The sequence below is a fragment of the Pseudophryne corroboree genome, chromosome 9, assembly GCF_028390025.1.
Source record: "Pseudophryne corroboree isolate aPseCor3 chromosome 9, aPseCor3.hap2, whole genome shotgun sequence".
NCBI classification, from domain to species: domain Eukaryota; kingdom Metazoa; phylum Chordata; class Amphibia; order Anura; family Myobatrachidae; genus Pseudophryne; species Pseudophryne corroboree.
In genome coordinates this window covers 287,682,608-287,704,415 of record NC_086452.1, presented here as the reverse complement: position 1 = coordinate 287,704,415, position 21,808 = coordinate 287,682,608, and the positions used below count along the sequence as shown (strand labels likewise).

At 43.3% G+C, this 21,808-nt stretch overlaps 1 protein-coding gene across 1 annotated transcript in view; it reads right to left on the bottom strand.

Moving 5' to 3' along the window:
• Positions 1-2,817: 2,817 nt before the first annotated feature.
• SHISA8 (shisa family member 8) overlaps positions 2,818-21,808 on the bottom strand; it is an 802,771-nt gene continuing 783,780 nt past the window's right edge. Inside the window, exon 4 of the mRNA XM_063940337.1 lies at positions 2,818-3,697. Within this exon, the coding sequence (XP_063796407.1) occupies positions 3,336-3,697 (362 nt within the window). The 3' untranslated portion in view covers positions 2,818-3,335. The remainder of the gene's footprint in view (positions 3,698-21,808) is intronic.

Below are 21,808 nucleotides of genomic sequence, written 5' to 3'. Positions count from 1 at the left end.
TGGGCATTACATCCAGAAGTGTTCCAGATGTTGGTCCAGCGGTGGGGTTGCCCACAGGTTTATCTAACAGCATCTCGCCAAAATCATCAGACACCCAAGTATGTGTCCAGAACAAGAGATCCAAAGGCAGTGGCCGTGGATGCTCTCATAATAGCGTGGCCGTACAGCCTCATATATCTATTTCCACCATTTCTGCTGCTTCCTCGGTTGCTAAAGCAAATCAAAAGAGAGTCTACGACCATCATACTAGTGGCACCTCATTGGCCTCAGAGAGCATGGTACTCGGATCTATGCGGCCTACTCGCAGATGATCCATGGCCGCTTCTGCTACATCCAGACCTTCTGCAACAGTGTCCATGTCTTTACCCCAATTTAGCGTGGCTGCATTTGACGGGGTGGCTGTTGAAACCACTCTCTTAAGACAAGAGGGCATTTCAGAGTTAGTTATAACAACCATGTTGCATGCTAGGAAGCCAGTTACGGCAGCTCATTATCACAGGATTTGGCGAGCTTATATTAGTTGGTATGAAGCTTGGAAGTTTCCAACATCTTCTTTCAAGTTATCCCGTCTTTTGCTATTTTTACAGACAGGGTTAGATGGAGGACTACGTTTAGCGAAACACTAAAGGTCCAGGTCTCTGCCTTGTCAATTTTCTTTCAAAGGCGTTTGGCTCTTTTACCAACAGTTCACACTTTCCTACAAGGTGTCCTTAGAGTTCAACGTCCGTTTATACCACCTTCAGCTACATGGAACTTAAATCTAGTTTTAGTTTTTTGTAGTCTTCAATATTTGAACCCTTACAACAAGTGGATGTTAGGTTTCTTAATTGGAAAACAGTGTTTCTCCTAGCCTTAGCTTCAGCAAGGCGTGTTTCTGAATTAGGTGCGTTGTCATCGAAAACCACCTTATCTGGTGTTTCATGATGACAGAGCGGAACTTTGGAGGAATCCCGCTTTTCTACCAAAGGTAGTATCTTCTTTTCACATCATTCAACCAATCGTAGTTCCTGTTTTCTCAGAAGGTTCAGGAACTCCAGCTACCTTGGATGTGGTGCGTGCGCTTCGCATTTATGTAGCCCGAACATCAACAGTACATAAAACAGATACATTGTTTGTTCTCTATGATGCAGTCAAGATAGGTTGGCCAGCTTTCAAATAGACGTTGGCTTGATGGATTAAGCTGACCATTCGTCAGGCCTATTTTCATGCTAGTCTACAACCACCTGCATCTGTATTAGCACATTCCACGCGTTCTGTGGGAATGTCATGGGCAGCAGATCACGGGGCTTTCATGACGCAACTTTGCTGTGCAGCTACATGGCCGTCAGTGCACACGTTTGTGCACTTTTACAAGTTTCATACTTTTGCGGCATCAGCATCTAGCTTTGGCCGAATAACCAGCGAGACAACTACTTTAAAGAGTATTTATCAAAGCATGGTGAGAGATAAAGTGGAGAGAATAAAGCACTAACCAATCAGCTTTTAACTTTCATTTTATAGTGTTTGTTTGAAAAACTGACAGGAGCTGATTAATGCTTTATCTTTCTCCAAATGATCTCTCTCCATGGTTTGATAATTATCCCCAACACTTATCTGAAATATCTTCTACTGTCAGGGTCCTTAAAGTTGTTAACATTTGCATTTGAAAATGGGCATTGATTTAAAAAGAATATTAATTTTTTTTTTGAAATTTGTTGTAAATTTTCATACACTTCCCCTCACACAAAAGCTGAGCTGTAATAAATTAGGGTTTTTCACTATATTACACTGTATTGCACTATACTCAGTGTATTACATACATTAAACCTTTAGTTATTATATAATACATTCTCTATATGTTTTATTATTTTATGAGTTACAATCTTGTGAACTTTAGTGGCACGCTACATAAATGAAAACTCGCTACATTGAGGGGATCTTACAATTAAAATTTAAACAAATTTATTTTATAGGGGGAGTAAAATTAAAATCTGGACACTTTATTTAACACTTTAGTTGCCTGTTATATGTGAAAACTTGTGAAATATTACATTTAGATTTTTGCTGGAGGCTAGAGTGATGAGACAGGTCTTTGCATATCCAATAGTGGAGTTTGGATCTTATTCAGGTTGGATCGCAACTGACGATCCAACCGCAAAAAAAAAAATGAATGCAAGATGTGGGTGCAAGTGCAGGAGGCATCCTGCGCATGCGCCTGTATTTACTGCGGGTGCCCCACAGTGAATGCATTCGTGGGGTGGGAGGGGGGCGGCAACACTCCATTTCCTTGGAGCAATGAAGCGTTGCAGGGGTGGCGTCAGGGACAAGGGGGTATGGCAGCGCAAATGGGAGGCATGGCGTAGACATGATCTTAGAGGCTGTATGACATCACATGCAGCTGCTCCGATCACAAAGATAGCGGTGGCCCTCCTGCCATCACAGCCAGGGTGCGCCGGCAGGAGGCTTCCTTACTTTCTGTGAACACACTGAAATTGCAGTGCGACCACAATTTCAGCGTGGCCACAGATGGGGGGGCGGCGGTTAGCATGCTGGGCAGCCTTGCCCTGCGATGGGCGGCCCTCAGCTTGCGAGCTAAAGAATTGCATATTCTGCTAAAAAGCAGAATTTGCAATCCTTACTGAATAGGGTCCTTTGTCTTCCAGATTTTCTTTATATGCTCATAGCAAAGGTGATAAGATTAAAAGGGTTAATAAATAAAAATTAGGCACAATAAATCTGATATACCAGTGAATGTAAAGTTATGATTCATGGTAATATGCCCACTTTAAGTATATGTGCTATTCCTTTAGGAATTACAGTTGTTCCAGCTGCAAACAATTTTTTTAAATACTTTGTTTTATTTAAGAACCCTCTGGTCAATACATCATTCCACAATAAGTTTAATAAACAACAGAACCAAACAAACTAAACTCACTTAACTGTATTAAGCTACTAATAACCAAATGGGTTTCAGATGCAATACAATTGAGACTCTTGTTATCCTAAGCCTATATTGTATCTGGCAGAAAATTTGTCGTAACTGTTTAGGGCAGCTTTGAGCAAAACGAATTAGGCTTTATTGCATGACCTGTCATGAGTCTTTGTTAGTAAGTCTTAACTTTATAAGTCTTTGTAGAAGTTCTTAGTTTCTTTACAGGAATTCTTTTTACCAGCACTTTAATGAATTGTTGCTGTTGCAGTTCCCTTGTTTTTGCATCTCAGTTTTTAAATGTGTCACTGTTTTCACAAAACTGAACTTAAGAACACAGATGTTAAATAATATATTTTCCATTCACATATATGTCATATGTCATATATGTCTAAGTGATAGGATATAAAACATACTGTAGCAGTTTTCAGACAGTGACCTCTGTCTTGCTGTTGCTAGAGAAGTGGCGTTGGGGTGTTTTGCTATAATGACCCTGATGACTGAACAGTTCGGGAAGCTTTTCAATGCTGAACTGCCTCTTGTTGGCATAAACTTGTCTTCGAACGTCATGATGATTTGGGTCCCATCCTTGAAATCCAACCCCTGCAAGAGGGTGTGTGTTGGTTTTAGAGACTTTAACTTTGTGATTTGACTTAGGAGGTATATGAGGGGAGTTATCTGGTAAAGGGGAGTTTTCTTGGGTTATTACTACACCAGGCTGGAAGCATGGAGATGTTCCAGCGATGTCCACCACTGGAAATCTGTTGTAAAAGTCATCTGATGCCGTTTCTGTGAAGAGAAGATGTATCAATGAGAATGATTGTATTAAAGTCTCTATTACTAAAATAGGCTTAACTGAATTAAATAAATAAATTCAAGTTTATTAAGTTTACTGTTCTCTATAATTATCTGGAGTTTAATTTTGTATTATTGTAAATATATACATGCTTATATGTTGAAGGCAGGCAGTAGGGAGGCGGGTCTGTTCAAAATACCAGCAGTTTGGATCCCGGCAGTCCTGAGGCCGACAACGGGATAACACATCAATTCCAAATTATTAAGCTTCCTAACGTATTGGGAAGTAAGAGAATTAGTTATGAGTCAGTCAGTCAGTGAATGAGTGAGTAAGTGAGGGCTTGCGCATTTAGATTCTAAAAAGGTGTTAATTATTGTACTCACATTTCCAATAGTTATTGCAGGCAATAAAAATAACCATTATAATATATTATCAGTATTAGAATTGGGTTTCCTATTAATGCTGATTTGGATCTTGTTTTTATCAATACCGAGATAACATTTAGGAAATAAGTTCAGGACATACGTATTTCACCTTTAGAAAATGTGTATGTTGTTTTCTGATTGTCATTACATATGAATCACTGGAATCAAAATGAAAGAAGTGTACTCTATGCTAATCATGAACCAAAATTAGGTATCGAATAGCTTATATCATGTACTAAAAGATGCCAGGTTAATTTCTTGGTTCACAATAACATTTTTAGAGGGCGCAATAGTGCACATATTGTACAGTTGTTCATATCCCATAAAGATTATATGGATAAAACCGTAATAAACATTAAAACAAATTTTAAAAACAAAGTTTAAATGAAAAAAAAAATTGTCTTGTTATTTCACCTCCCATTTGCTTATTGAGCTAATTGGAATGCTTCATCAGGCCAGACCTAAACAGTTATAACAAAAAAATGTTTTATTATGGTATCATCCATAATATTCTTCTGACTGTTTTTAAGATGTACAGTATACAGTTATTTACAATTGTACAGTGAGCTATTGCTTCATCTAATAATTTTTTGTGAACCATGAAATTGACCTGCCCTCAGTGGCGGAACTCCCGGAGGCAACGGAGTCAGTTGCCACCAGGCTCCAGCCTTTAAGGCAGCATATGACTGTTTGAGCAGAAGAGCCACTGAGCAGAGGCGCAGCGCCGATCAACATCAATGCGGCGCTCCCCCTCTGTGACCTAGCGACTCGATGGTCACAGACTGTGCAGCATGTGGTTGCACGCTGCAACCACTACGCCCACCCATTACACAAAAAAAAAACCTCTCAAGAGACCAGGAAGTCTCGCGCAGCATACAGTAGGAGACCACGGGACCATGCTGGTGTGACTATGCACACATATGGAGCTCGGATCAAAACACCGCCGACATGGGCAGTCTAGCCATTAACAGCATGTCCCTCCCGAGTGGTGGAGAGCCGTGACACATTAAAGAACTCACTACTATTGAGGTAAGAGCATCAATGGGGATAGGGACACTGCTCCACTGTACACTCGAACAAACTCTCATGTGTCTCCCTCTCTATCTCTCTTCCTCTCTCTCTCCATAGCTCCCTACCCACTCTCCATGTCTCTCTCTCTCTCTCTCTCCCTGTTTCTATCTCCCTCTCCCTGCCACTATGTCCCTATCATATCCTCTATGTAGAGAGGGAAATAAAAAGTAAAAGGACCGGAAATATTAGATATTACTTCCGGTAATACGAAATTAAAATCAAATAAAATCCCTTACGAATGCATATTCAGAGAGATTTTTTGGTGTATAAAAAATTGCATACTGTTATAATGTCATACAATGCGAGAAAGAATATAAAATAAGGGATTTTAAGGATTTGTGATGTGTTAATTGACATGACACCTCCCACTTGTCTGTGATTGGTCAATAGTAGTATAAATATAGAAGGCCTGATAACCACCATTACACCTTGAAAAAGACTTATTGTTGAAACGCGTTGGTGGATACAGGCGGAGACTGATACAGCGTGGAACCTTAAAGGGCTTAACATCTGGACCGTGGAGGAGTTATACCCGGGACTAACCCTTTCATGCGAAACATATGCCTTGTACAGGCCCATTCTGGTACGCAGTCATTCCGTATGGTGGTGGATAATTCATTGATTGTTATTTTATGAATTTTAAAGTTTTAGAATAAATGTAAAAATTGTTTTACGCTATGAAAGGCGTTTTTTTCTAATTGCATTTGAGGTATCAAAAACGGACACAAGAGAAGATACCTGACAGTGGAAAAGTGATCGCAGGATTACTCCTTGCAGAATATTACGGACATTATTCTGGGTGACATATACCTTAATTGGGGAGCGCAATTCACATCTTTTTTGTATGTACGTGTATTTAGGTTTGTGGTGACCTGGTGATTAGCTGCACCCCTTTAATCTTAGCGCAGAAAATATATCCTTTGTTTGATCATTTATTATTCAGATGATAAGGTATGGGGAAGGCAGTTATTGGGTCTATTGCATCATCAACACATCATTATTCATCATATTCTTGAAGTGCAGCACTGACCAATAATCTTTATTATATAAATAATTATTTTAAGCTGTTTAAATGATTGCTATGTTTACACAAATAAAGAGAAATTAATCTCAAATGAAATATACACTGCAATAATAACTTCTCTAGCAGCTAAAGTTGTAGTGATCAGTAACTGTATCAAGGGAGACCAGTCTAACACTCTGAAAGCTTCCTATTAATTTCTCAGGGAGCTTATGAAACAATATTGCAATGTATAAATGCTCAAAAACAGTGTATCAGATTACTTTTGTGACCAATTATACACATCAGTGTCGTATTACTGACATAGGGGGTAATTCTGAGTTGATCGCAGCAGGAACTTTTTTAGCAGTTGGGCAAAACCATGAGCACTGCGGGGGGGGGGGGGGGGCAGATATAACATGCAGAGAGAGTTAGATTTGGGTGGCTTATTTTGTTTCTGTGCAGGGTAAATACTGGCTGCTTTATTTTTACACTGCAATTTAGATTACAGATTGAACACACCACACCCAAATCTAACTCTCTCTGCACATGTTACATCTGCCCCCCCCCCCCCCCTGCACTGCACATGGTTTTGACCAACTGCTAACAAAAATCCTGCTGCGATCAACTTGGAATTACCCCCAAAGTTTTAAACATTTATAGTGTGTTGTGTTGTTATTTCAAGTGACACACTGTCTCTCATACTGTTTATTGGGTGTGAAGTCATGCTGTATTATAGATAAATAATCAGATCCAGGGTCATTAAATATATATATTATACCAATGTTGGAACTGATCCCTGGTTAAGAGTGTAACTTCCTACAGTGTTAATAGTTGCACTGCTTTTATATTCCAGGAAGGATAGCAGTGTGCTCATATATATTTAAACAGCACAAATTTGTAATAATAAGAATTTACTTACCGATAATTCTATTTCTCGTAGTCCGTAGTGGATGCTGGGAACTCCGTAAGGACCATGGGGAATAGCGGCTCCGCAGGAGACTGGGCACAAAAAGTAAAAGCTTTAGACTAGCTGGTGTGCACTGGCTCCTCCCCCTATGACCCTCCTCCAAGCCTCAGTTAAGATACTGTGCCCGGACGAGCGTACATAATAAGGAAGGATCTTGAATCCCGGGTAAGACTCATACCAGCCACACCAATCACACCGTACAACTCGTGATCTGAACCCAGTTAACAGTATGATAACCGTAGGAGCCTCTGAAAAGATGGCTTCCAACAATAAACAACCCGATTTGTTTGTAACCATAACTATATACAAGTATTGCAGACAATCCGCACTTGGGATGGGCGCCCAGCATCCACTACGGACTACGAGAAATAGAATTATCGGTAAGTAAATTCTTATTTTCTCTGACGTCCTAGTGGATGCTGGGAACTCCGTAAGGACCATGGGGATTATACCAAAGCTCCCAAACGGGCGGGAGAGTGCGGATGACTCTGCAGCACCGAATGAGAGAACTCCAGGTCCTCCTCAGCCAGGGTATCAAATTTGTAGAATTTAGCAAACGTGTTTGCCCCTGACCAAGTAGCTGCTCGGCAAAGTTGTAAAGCCGAGACCCCTCGGGCAGCCGCCCAAGATGAGCCCACCTTCCTTGTGGAATGGGCTTTAACAGATTTTGGCTGTGGCAGGCCTGCCACAGAATGTGCAAGTTGAATTGTACTACAAATCCAACGAGCAATCGTCTGCTTAGAAGCAGGAGCACCCAGCTTGTTGGGTGCATACAGTATAAACAGCGAGTCAGATTTTCTGACTCCAGCCGTCCTGGAAACATATATTTTCAGGGCCCTGACTACGTCCAGCAACTTGGAGTCCTCCAAGTCCCTAGTAGCCACAGGTACCACAATAGGTTGATTCATGTGAAACGCTGAAACCACCTTAGGGAGAAATTGAGGACGAGTCCTCAATTCCGCCCTATCCGAATGAAATATCAGGTAAGGGCTTTTATAGGATAAAGCCGCCAATTCTGATACGCGCCTGGCTGAAGCCAGGGCCAACAGCATTACCACTTTCCATGTGAGATATTTCAAATCCACTGTGGCAAGTGGTTCAAACCAATGTGATTTTAGGAACCCTAAAACTACATTGAGATCCCAAGGTGCCACTGGAGGCACAAAAGGAGGCTGTATATGCAGTACCCCTTTGACAAACGTCTGAACTTCAGGCACTGAAGCCAGTTCTTTCTGGAAGAAGATCGACAGGGCCGAAATTTGAACCTTAATGGATCCTAATTTTAGGCCCATAGACAATCCTGCTTGCAGGAAATGTAGGAAACGACCCAGTTGAAATTCCTCCGTAGGGGCCTTCTTGGCCTCACACCACGCAACATATTTTCGCCAAATGCGATGATAATGTTTTGCAGTTACATCCTTCCTGGCCTTGATCAGGGTAGGGATGACTTCATCTGGAATGCCTTTTTCCTTCAGGATCCGGCATTCAACCGCCATGCCGTCAAACGCAGCCGCGGTAAGTCTTGGAACAGACAAGGTCCCTGCTGGAGCAGGTCCTTCCTTAGAGGTAGAGGCCACGGGTCCTCTGTGAGCATCTCTTGCTGCTCCGGGTACCAAGTTCTTCTTGGCCCATCCGGAGCCACGAGTATCGTTCTTACTCCTCTCCTTCTTATGATTCTCAGTACTTTTGGTATGAGAGGAAGAGGAGGGAACACATATACCGACTGGAAAACCCACGGAGTTACCAGAGCGTCCACCGCTATTGCCTGAGGGTCCCTTGACCTGGCGCAATATCTGTCCAGTTTCTTGTTGAGACGGGACGCCATCATGTCCACCTTTGGTTTTTCCCAAAGGTTTACAATCACTTGGAAGACTTCTGGATGAAGTCCCCACTCCCCCGGGTGGAGGTCGTGTCTGCTGAGGAAGTCTGCTTCCCAGTTGTCCACTCCCGGAATGAACACTGCTGACAGTGCTATCACATGATTTTCCGCCCAGCGGAGAATCCTTGCAGCTTCTGCCATTGCCCTCCTGCTTCTTGTGCCGCCCTGTCTGTTTACGTGGGCGACAGCCGTGATGTTGTCCGACTGGATCAATACCGGTTGACCCTGAAGCAGAGGCCTTGCTTGACTTAGGGCATTGTAAATGGCCCTTAGCTCTAGGATATTTATGTGAAGAGACGTTTCCATGCTTGACCACAAGCCCTGGAAATTTCTTCCCTGTGTGACTGCTCCCCAGCCTCTCAGGCTGGCATCCGTGGTTACCAGCATCCAATCCTGAATGCCGAATCTGCGGCCCTCTAGAAGATGAGCCTTCTGTAACCACCACAGGAGAGATACCCTTGTCCTTGGAGATAGGGTTATCCGCTGATGCATCTGAAGATGCGATCCGGACCATTTGTCCAGCAGATCCCACTGAAAAGTTATTGCATGGAATCTTCCGAATGGAATCGCTTCGTAAGAAGCCACCATTTTTCCCAGGACTCTCGTGCACTGATGCACTGACACTTGTCCTGGTTTTAGGAGGTTCCTGACTAGCTCGGATAACTCCCTGGCCTTCTCCTCCGGGAGAAACACCTTTTTCTGGACTGTGTCCAGAATCATCCCTAGGAACAGTAGACGTGTTGTTGGAATCAGCTGTGATTTTGGGATATTTAGAATCCACCCGTGCTGACGTAGCACTACCTGAGATAGTGCTACTCCGACCTCTAACTGTTCCCTGGACCTTGCCCTTATCAGGAGATCGTCCAAGTAAGGGATAATTAATACGCCTTTTCTTCGAAGAAGAATCATCATTTCGGCCATTACCTTGGTAAAGACCCGTGGTGCCGTGGACAATCCAAACGGCAGCGTCTGAAACTGATAATGACAGTTTTGTATCACAAACCTGAGGTACCCTTGGTGAGAAGGGTAGATTGGGACATGGAGATAAGCATCCTTGATGTCTAGAGATACCATATAGTCCCCTTCTTCCAGGTTCGCTATCACTGCTCTGAGTGACTCCATCTTGAATTTGAACCTTTTTATGTAAGTGTTCAAAGATTTTAGATTTAAAATTGGTCTCACCGAGCCGTCCGGCTTCGGTACCACAAATTTGGAATCCGCATCACCTGACCACTGTCGCGTCCATAACGTTCTTCTGGCAGAAATGGACATCGCACTTACTCTAGATGCCAGGGTGCAAATATCCCTCTGTGCATCTCGCTTATATAGTAATGCATCCTTTAAATGCTCTATAGTTAATAATATACTGTCCCTATCCAGGGTATCAATATTTTCAGTCAGGGAATCCGACCAAGCCACTCCAGCGCTGCACATCCAGGCTGAGGCGATTGCTGGTCGCAGTATAACACCGGTATGTGTGTATATACCTTTTAAGATATTTTCCAGCCTTCTATCAGCTGGTTCCTTGAGAGCGGCCGTATCAGGAGACGGTAACGCCACTTGTTTTGATAAGCGTGTGAGCGCCTTATCTACCCTAGGGGGTGTTTCCCAACGTGCCCTAACCTCTGGCGGGAAAGGGTATAGTGCCAATAATTTATTAGAAATCAGCAGGTTTTTTTTTATCGGGGGAAACCCACGCTTTATCACACACCTCATTTAATTCATCTGACTCAGGAAAAACTACTGGTAGTTTTTTCACACCCCACATAATACCCTTTTTTGTGGTACTTGTAGTGTCAGAAATGTTCAATGCCTCCTTCATTGCCGTGATCATGTAACGTGTGGCCCTACTGGACATTACGTTTGTCTCGTCACCGTCGACACTGGATTCAGTATCCGTGTCAGGGTCTGTGTCGACCATCTGAGGTAACGGGCATTTTAGCGCCCCTGACAGTGTCTGAGACGCCTGAACAGGCACTAATTGATTTGTCGGCTGTCTCATGTCGTCAACAGTTTTTTGCAAAGTGCTGACATTGTCACGTAATTCTTTAATTACTACCATCCAGTCAGGTGTCGACTCCCTAGGGGGTGACATCACTAACACAGGCAATTGCTCTGCTTCCACATCATTTTCCTCCTCATACATGTCGACACAATCGTACCGACACCCAGCACACACACAGGGAATGCTCTGATAGAGGACAGGACCCCACTAGCCCTTTGGGGAGACAGAGGGAGAGTTTGCCAGCACACACCAGAGCGCTATATATATACAGGGATAACCTTATATAAGTGTTACTCCCTTTATAGCTGCTGTATTATATATTAGCTGCCAATAGTGCCCCCCCTCTCTTGTTTTACCCTGTTTCTGTAGTGTAGTCTGCAGGGGAGAGTCAGGGAGCCGTCCTTCCAGCGGAGCTGTGAAAGAAAATGGCGCTTGTGTGCTGAGGAGAAAGGCTCCGCCCCTTCACGGCGGCCTTTTCTCCCGCTTTTTTCAGGAAACTGGCAGGGGATAAATGCATCCATATAGCCCAGGAGCTATATGTGATGCATTTTTTTTAGCCATATAAGGTTTTTATATCGTTTTTATTGCGTCTCAGGGCGCTCCCCCCCAGCGCCCTGCACCCTCAGTGACCGGAGTGTGAAGTGTGCTGAGAGCAATGGCGCACAGCTGCAGTGCTGTGCGCTACCTTATTTGAAGACAGGAACGTCTTCTGCCGCCGCTTCCTCCGGACCTCTTCGCTCTTCTGGCTCTGTAAGGGGGCCGGCGGCGCGGCTCCGGGACCCATCCAGGCTGAACCTGTGATCGTCCCTCTGGAGCTAATGTCCAGTAGCCAAGAAGCCCAATCCACTCTGCAGTCAGGTGAGTTCGCTTCTTCTCCCCTTAGTCCCACGATGCAGTGAGCCTGTTGCCAGCAGGACTCACTGAAAATAAAAAACCTATTTAAACTTTTACTTCTAAGCAGCTCAGGAGAGCCACCTAGCTTGCACCCTTCTCGTTCGGGCACAAAAATCTAACTGGGGCTTGGAGGAGGGTCATAGGGGGAGGAGCCAGTGCACACCAGCTAGTCTAAAGCTTTTACTTTTTGTGCCCAGTCTCCTGCGGAGCCGCTATTCCCCATGGTCCTTACGGAGTTCCCAGCATCCACTAGGACGTCAGAGAAAACAATATATGAATCTCCCATATATGGGTGGTAATCAGTACACCCTTAATGTGTTCACCTCAGTGTCTCAAAATTAATATTAAAGGATTAACACCAGAGGTGTAGCAAGGAATCATGGTGCCTGGAGCAAGGTATGTTTCGGCGCCCCCTTCCCCTGTACTGAATTGGGGGCATAGCCACTAGGGCCGGTTCTAGACCTTGTGGCATCCAGGATGAAAGTTTCCTTTGGTGCCCCCCCCCCCCCACACACACACACAAGCAACCATAGGTACGCACCGAAGGTGTACAGCAAGAAGTAGGAGTGTGGCTTCATAGGGAAGGGACGTGGCCAGTTATGCCCCCTGTAGCTGTGCCCCATGTAGCTGTGCCCCCTGTAGCTGTGCCCAGAGTAATTGTGCCCCCTGGTTTGGGCCCCCTGTAGCTGTGCCCCCTGGTAGCGCCGCTTACAAACACTAAAGATAAACAACAACAAAAAAAACAATACTCACCTGCTCCGCTCCTGCTTCCCTACTGCTGCTACCGCTGCTGCAGCTCCGTCTCTGCAGTCCCTCTGAGTCTGGCCGCGTCTCCGCCCGTCTGACGCCCGTGTGTGTGAGGTCATGACGTCACACGCAAGTCACTGAGCGGGGAGGGGAGGAGGGAGGGAGGTGGAGAGCTGACGCAGCTCAGGCTCTCAGCTGTCAGCGACTGACAGCTGACAGCCTGAGCTGTGTCAGCTCTCTACCAGTCAGTGACTGACAGCTGCGGCTACGAGCTGCGTGCGGTCAGGCGGAGGGGTTCTGGTGGAGTCGAGCTGCGGCGCCTTGTACTGTCTTGGGCGCCTGGAGCTCGAACTCCACCAGAACCGCCCTCCCTACGCCCCTGATTAACACATCTCTTTTAATCAGTAATTATATTTATCTCCTTTCCCTTGTTTTAACTGAGGTCAGACACGTGCATAGTGACCTCAGTATATTGCTTCATTTCCCTGTCTGTTTATTCACAATTAGACATATGTTAATCCCTGTTTTAACTTGAGAGTAAGTATGTACATATTGGCTTCAGTACATCATTTTCTTCCCCTGCATACTCATCCACATATTATATATAAATTAAAGCTGACTTCACATTATTCATATGCAAATAACTATTGACATTCACGGACACAAACACACATGGACACAACGATGCCCACATGTGTGGTTTGCTGTACCACTGACAGTTTAATCAGGGCTGAACCAGAATGCTTTCCCAGCAAGGATTTTAAGCTTGTTCAAACGCCCAATCATCGTGGTTCTAATGATCACATGGGGCCACTGGCCAATCCTAGCACCGCTCATGTGGTCAAATGACCAATTGCACCAATCAATGGGCGCTGCTGTTGTCATAACGACAAGTACTGACTACATCAAATTACCAGGACTCTGTCACCACCGATAGCCCCGTCCTCAGTATGGACACAATTACATTAACCGGCTGTTTGAGCATTGTTGCGCTAAGGCGGAGACTGCATAGGTAGTTCCTGTATACAATACAAATAAATAGATTTAAGACAAAAAACAATTCTTGTGTCCAGTATTTTCCATTGTCCACCTTATTGTTGTGATTATACATGTACCCGTTTTACAGTGTCCCTGTATTAAGCATATTGGCAAGTATATAGGTAAGTATATTCTTCTTTTACAGGGTTCACTCACTGATTACATTATCAAAAATAAATATCCAGTCTTCAATTTGTCATAAATTGATTTGATAGGTAGTTTAAATCATAATAAATATATTAGTGAAAATGAACAAGTATTAATGTGACCATGTGAAATTATTAAATAGATAATGTGATATAATTGAATGTGATAATTAAAGAGAAGAGGAGGAGAGGGTTTTAATAGATTTAATTATGAAAGATTTGAATAGTGATATATAAATGATATACTATATTGATATTAGAGATGAGCGGGTTCGGATCCCTGAGATCCGAACCCTACTGAACATCCAAACCCGAGTCCGTATCCGAGTCAGGCTCGGGTTTTCCCGCCTGACTCGGAAACCAGAACGAGGCAAAACGTCATCATCCCGCTGTCGGATTCTCGTGGTATTTGGATTTCATATAAGGAACCGCGCGTCGCGGCCATTTTCACTCCAGTCTCTGAGAGTGTAGTGAGAGAACGTGTCTCCGTCCTCAGTGTCTATGTGGGTGGAAAAGTGGGGTGGCGATTCGAGTGCTGTCTTGTGCTGCTCAGTTCAGTGTAGTCAGTGTCTAATGCTACAGTGCCACTCCTAGATAGGCCAGGTGTTTGTGTCGCACACTTGTGTCGCTTGGCTTAGTCATACAGCAACCTAGGTGCACCTCTTTTTCTTCTTTGCATCATGTGCTGTTTGGGGCCTTTTTTTTATATCTGCCCTCCTGTCTGACACTGCAGTGCCACTCCTAGATGTGCCAGCTGTTTGTGTTGTCCACTTGTGTCGCTTAGCTTAGTCATCCAGCAACCTCGGTGCAACCTTTTGGCCTAAAAACAATATTGTGTTCAGAATAGACTGAAAATGAGTGGAAATGAATGTTGTTGAGGTTAATAATACCATAGGATCAAAATTACCCCCTGTGATTTCAGCCGTTTTTATGTTTTTTTTCCCCAAAATCATCCAGATCCAAAACCAAAACATGAAAGGGTGGTTTTGGCAAAACCCAGCCAAAACCAAAACACGAAAGTGGAATTAGAACCAAAACCAAAACAGAAAACATGAAAAGTGCCAGCTGCACATCTCTAATTGATGTGTGTGTAAAAAAATCTGTGACAATATAAAAAGTGATACAAATGTGTTGAAGGGGAAATAAAATAAAAAATCCAAAATAGTATGACCCTTGAGTGATCAGAGAAAAGAGAAACAAAAAATATGTGTATAAATGTGTGGAGTGAAGAAGATGCATCACTGATGACCTTGGGAGAGGAATTCCTCTGAGATCCAATTTTTATTGCAAAAATTGCAATATACAAATTGTCCAATAAATACTGGTGTACAACCTCAAGATTGAATATAATAAGAGACAAGCATCTCAAGTGTAAATAAAATAATTATATGTTCACCTCTGACCACAATAACGTAGTCTTGAATGCAAATTAAATAAAATTCCAGGATAAGGGAATATAATAGAAATCAGTCCCTTTAGATATATTTCATGACTAGGAAATGGTGGATAATAAATTCCTATATCACCAATATGGGAGAGTTTGATTATTTAACAAAGAGGTATTGATAATATAATCAGTGTAATAATGTACAGTCAATAATAAACCTTCCATAAGGCATTATGTATAAGGAGTCAGGTTAAAAAAGGCATATAGTTATTAGATTCATTCATCCCCTTTGGGTACATGCTATCCAGCAGAATTTTTTTTTTTTTTATTTCGAACGTAAGTAATTCCTGATCCAAGTCTCCACCACGGATCCCCATCTGTATGATTCTGAGACCAAATGCTTTAAGGTCAGTTGGGTCACTGTTGTGGTGGTTTAGGAAATGTCTGGCGACTGGCTGTAAGGTTTTGAATCTGGAAGCATCTTTCTTGACATTACGTATGCTCCCAACATGCTCTAAAACTTTAACTTTAAGAGGGCTAGCTGTTTTCCATATATAATTCCTATGACAGGGACATTATAAATGATAAACAGTTTCTATTGTTGTGCATGTTATTTTGGAGGACATCGACCATCTTTTGCCATATTTGTCAAAGAAGTGATCTGTGGAAACCATGGTGGTCATTCCGAGTTGATCGCTAGCTGCATTTGTTCGCAGCGCAGCGATCAGGCTAAAAAACGGCAGTTCTGCGCATGCGTATGCACCGCAATGCGCACGCGCAATGTACAGGCACAACGAACGATGCAGTCTTGCATAAGGTCTAGCAATACATTTCAGTCGCACTGGTTGCCGCAGAGTGATTGACATGAAGTGGGCGTTTCTGGGTGGCAACTGACCATTTTCATGGAGTGTTTGGAAAAATGCTGGCGTGCCAGGGAAAACGCAGGCGTGACTGGGCGGGTGTGTGGCGTCAAATCCGGAACTGAATAGTCTGAAGTGATCGCAAGCGCTGAGTAGGTTTTGAGCTACTCTGAAACTACACAAATATTTTTTGCAGGCGCTCTGCGATAAAAACGTTCACACTTCTGCTAAGCTAAAATACACTCCCCAGTGGGCAGCGGCATAGCGTTTGCATGGCTGCTAAAAACTGCTAGCAGCGATCAACTCGGAAGGACCCCCCCATGTGTTTATACACATATTAATATAGTATATGACTTACCTGTCACTATTCAAATGAAGGATATTAAAACCTTCTCCTCCTCTTCTCTTTATTATCATATTCACTTATATCACATTTATCTTTTTAATAATTTCACATGGTCACATTAAAACCTGTTTCTTTTTATTATGATTTAAACTACCTATCAAATCAATTTAAGACAAATTGAAGACTGGATATTTATTTTTGAAAATGTAATTCGGTGAGTGAACCCTGGTGGTCATTCCGAGTTGTTCGCTCGTTATTTTTTTTTCGCAACGGAGCGATTAGTCGCTAATGCGCATGGTCCGCAGTGCGATTGCGCCAAGTAAATTTGCTATGCAGTTAGGTATTTTACTCACGGCATTACGAGGTTTTTTTCTTCGTTCTGGAGATCGGAGTGTGATTGACAGGAAGTGGGTGTTTCTGGGCGTAAACTGTCCGTTTTATGGGAGTGTTTGAAAAAACGCTACCGTTTCTGGGAAGAACGCGGGAGTGGCTGGAGAAACGCGGGAGTGTCTGGGCGAACGCTGGGTGTGTTTGTGACGTCAAACTAGGAACGAAACTGACTGAACTGATCGCAATGGCAGAGTAAGTCTCGAGCTACTCAGAAACTGCAAAGAAATTTCTATTCGCAATTTTAAGAATCTTTCGTTCGCAATTTTGATAAGCTAAGATTCACTCCCAGTAGGCGGCGGCTTAGCGTGTGCAATGCTGCTAAAAGCAGCTTGCGAGCGAACAACTCGGAATGAGGGCCCCTGTAAAAGAAGAATATACATACCTATATACTAACCTACATGCTTAATACAGGGACTCTGTAACCCGGGTACATGTATAATCACAACAATAAGGTGGACAATGGAATATACTGGACACAAAATTGTTTTCTGTCTTAAATGAATTTTATGTTTATTGTATACAGGAACTACCTATGCAATCAGTTTCTGCCTTAGCGCAGCAATGCTCAACCAGCCGGTTGATGTAATTAAGTCCATACAGAGGACGGGGCGATCAGCGGTGATGGAGTCCCAGTAATTTGATGTAGTTGGGTCCTGCTGTTGTCATAACGACAAATACTATCGGTTGGTGCAAATGGTCATGTGACCACATGAGTGGAGCTAAGATTGGCCAGTGGCCAATCGACAGTATACTTATTAAGTTTTAAATTACCTACCAAATTAATCTATGACAAATTTAGGACTGGATATTTATTTCTAAGAGTGCAATTCAGTGAGTGAACCCTGTAAAAGAAGAATATACTTACCTATACATGCTTATACTGCATGCATAACACAGGGACACTATAACCCAGGTACATGTATAATTACAACAATAAGGTGGACAATGGAAAATACTGGACATAAGAATTGTTTTTTGTCTTAAATGAATGTATGTTTATTGTATACAGGAACTACTTATGCAATCAGTCTCCGCCTTAGCGCAGTACTGCCCAACCAGTCGGTTAATGTAATTATGTCGATACAGAGGACAGGGCGATTGGTGGTGATGGAGTCCCGGTAACTTGATGTAGTCAGTAGTCGTTATGACAACAGCAGCGCCCACTGATTGCTGCAAATGGCCATGTGACCACATGAGCGGCGCTAGGATTGGCCAGCGGTCCCATGTGATCGTTAGAGCCCCGATAATTAGGCGCTTGCCTGCGGAGGCATTCTGTGGGGTTGTGGTATGTTAGATAGACTTAGGTCGACAGTGTCTAGGTCGACCACTATTGGACGACAGTAAGTAGGTTGACATGGTTTCTAGGTCGACATGGACTCTAGGTCGACATATACTAGGTCAACATAAAAAAAGGTTGACATGAGTTTTTTAATTTTTTTGGGTGTCGTTTTCTCTGTAGAGTGACAGGGCACTCCAATTAGTGCACCGTGTCCCCTGGCATAGCTCACTTCACTCACCATGCTTCGGGCAAGGTGCCTCGCTCCGCTACCGCTGCGCTTGGCACAGGTTACCATTCCCAATTGTAGCCCCATGTGGATTGTAAAGTATGAAAAAGTTTTAAAAAAACACCTCATGTCGACCTTTTGTCATGTCGACCTAGAACATGTCGACCCAGAGTCCCTGTCGACTTACTTCCTGTCGACCAATAGTGGTCGACTTAGACTCTGTCGACCTAAGTCTTGTCGACCTAGAGACTAGGGGAGGGGGACTGGAGCCGCAGCAGCACTATGTAGCTAGTAGAGGCGCCGCTGCAGCTGTTCCTCTGCTTCCGCATTGGCTGCCTGCCGCCGCTTTTGAATGTTGGGATGAGCGAAGGGTATCCCAGCATTCACAGCAGAGCCGGGCAGCCAATGCGGAAGGAGAGGGACTGCTGCAGCGGCGCCACTACCAATTACATAGCGCTGCTGTGGCTCCAGTCCCCCTCCCTCCTCCTCCTCCCCTGCCTCTGGCTTCTCCAGTGCGGCGCAACCAGCACAGCAGAGGCGGCTTGTAATGAGTCAATTTGACTCATTACAAGCCGCTGGCAATTGCGCCCTCAGGGCAACTGCGCTGTGTGCCAGGCACACCTGGCACACACGTAGTTACGGCACTGATCATTGTATCCACATGTGTTTGTGTCCGTGAATGTCAATAGTTAGTTACATATGAATAATGTGAAGTCAGCTTTAATTTATGTATAATATGTGCACGAGTAGGCAGGGGAAGGAAATGATGTACTGAAGCCAATACGTACATACTTACACTCAAGTTAAAACAGGGATTAACCTATGCTTAATTGTGAATGAAGCAATATACTGAGGTCATTATACACGTGTCTGACCTGTTATAACAAGGCAAAGGAGGTTAATATAATTACTGATTAAAAGAGATGTGTTAATTCTTTAATATTAATTTTGAGACACTGAGGTGAACACATCAAGGGTGTACTGATTACCACCCATATATGGGAGATTCATATATTGTTATTAAAAATTTGTGCTGTTTAAATGTATATGACCACAATGCTATCTTTTCTGGAATATAAAAGCAGTGCAAATATTAACACTGTAGGAAGTTACACTCTTAACCAAGGATCAGTTCCAACATTGGTATAATATATATTTAATGACCCTGGATCTAATTATAGTCTATAATACAGCATACAGTAACTTCACACCCAATATATGAGAGACAGTGTGTCACTTGAAATAACAACTTAACACACTATAAATGTTTGAAACCCTGTCTATAATACGACACTGATGTATGTAATTGGTTACAAAAGTAATCTGATATACTCCGTTTTTGAGCATTATTCAGTGTCGTAACTAGGTGTGTGCAGAGTGTGCCTTGCACACAGCGCACTTGTAGAGGGAGCGCATTGCTGGTGATGGAGAGTCCCCTGCTGCGCTGCAGAGTCATCCGGGAGCCAGGACACTGAATGCAGGAAGAAGCAGGACAGCTCCGGGACTGCCCCCTTGTCTGCCTGAGTAGCCCCATCTCCCACTCGACACTCCCAGTCCCAATGCATCTCTTCAGAGTCCAGCCATCGTGATCTCTTTCCGCCCATCTTCTTTGCGCACAACATTCTGGGAGTGTATGCAGTGGTGTTCTACACGTGGCTGTGCGCCTACCCACCCACAACCACCAGCCAGGCATAGGTCTGCAGCCTGCCTGAGCCTCTGGCACTGAGAATGAGTCCTGCTGGCTGCCACCCACGCAATCCGGGATCCTGGCACCAGCAGCAGCACAGCACTCGGCCAGCCTCAGCATTGCAGGGAGAGTGCTGACCACCCTCCCCCCCGGTGAGTGCAGATTTATATATGCCTTGACTGACTCCCTCACTTTTTCTGTCCTCTCTCTTTCTCTCTTTTGTCGTACCACCCACTCTCTCACTCTCGGTCTCTTTTGTCCTTACCCCAACTCTCTCTGTCCCTCTGTCCTCACCCCTCTTTCTCTCTCACTCACTCTCTTTTTGTAAAAGGGGGTCTCTGCCAGCCTAATGTGTAAAAAGGGGAATCTGCTGCCATATGTTTAAAAAAGGTGACTCTGCTGCCATAATGTGTAAAAGGGGGACTCCGCTTCCTAATGTGTAAACAGGGGGACTCTGCTGCCTAATGTGTAAAAAGCGTGACTCTGCTGCCGTAATGTGTAAAGGGGGATTCCACCTGTTGTAATGTGTAAAAGGGGACTCTACCTGCCATAATGTGTGACAGGGGCTCTACCTGGCATAATGTGTAGAAGGGGCCCTACGTAGTGCAATGTGTGTAAATGGTGCTACTATGCGGTGTAATTTGAATAATGGAGTCTACTGTACAGCATAATATGAGTTGGTTTTATTTTCTGGCCACGCCCCTTCCCCATGAAGCCATGCTCTTATATTTTGCACTCCTATGGTACGCACTGGCCCTGTTTTGTATATGGGGGATGGGTGCCAATGCTGTTTTCTTGCACACAGTGCTAAAATGTCTAGTTACGGCACTGGCATTAATACATTCCAATACAGGTTGAGTATCCCATATCCAAATATTCCGAAATACGGAATATTCCGAAATACAGACTTTTTTGAACGAGAGTGAGATAGTGAAACCTTTGTTTTTTGATGACTCAATGTACACAAACTTTGTTTAATACACAAAGTTATTAAAAATATTGTATTACATGACCTTCAGGCTGTGTGTATAAGTTGTATATGAAACATAAATGAATTGTGTGAATGTAGACACACTTTGTTTAATGCAAAGTTATAAAAAAATATTGGCTAAAATTGCCTTCAGGCTGTGTGTATAAGGTGTATATGTAACATAAATACATTCTGTGCTTATTTTTAGGTCCCATCACCATGATATCTCATTATGGTATGCAATTATTCCAAAATACGGAAAAATCCGATATCCAAAATACGTCTGGTCCCAAGCATTTTGGATAAGGGATACTCAACCTGTAATTGTTTCATAAGCTCCCTGAGAAATTAATAGGAAGCTTTCAGAGTGTTAGACTGGTCTCTCTTGATACAGTTACTGATCACTACAACTTTAGCTGCTAGAGAAGTTATTAGTGCAGTGTATATTTAATTTGAGATTAATTTCTTAATTTGAGTGAACATAGTAGTCATTTAAACAGCTTAAAAACATTATTTATATAATATAAGACAATGGGTCAGTACTGCACTTCAAGGATATGATAACTAATGATGTGTTAATGGTGCAATAGATATAATTACTGCCTTCCCCATACCTTATCATCTGAATAATAAATGATATTGATAGTGACGTATTGAACATTGTTACTAATAAGTGGAGTTCACGCTTAGATAAAAGGGACTATACGGACGCCCTAAACATGATGCATACTCAATTGGTCTAGAATTCCATAACTCATACACTAACGTGGCGTTATTGATAAAT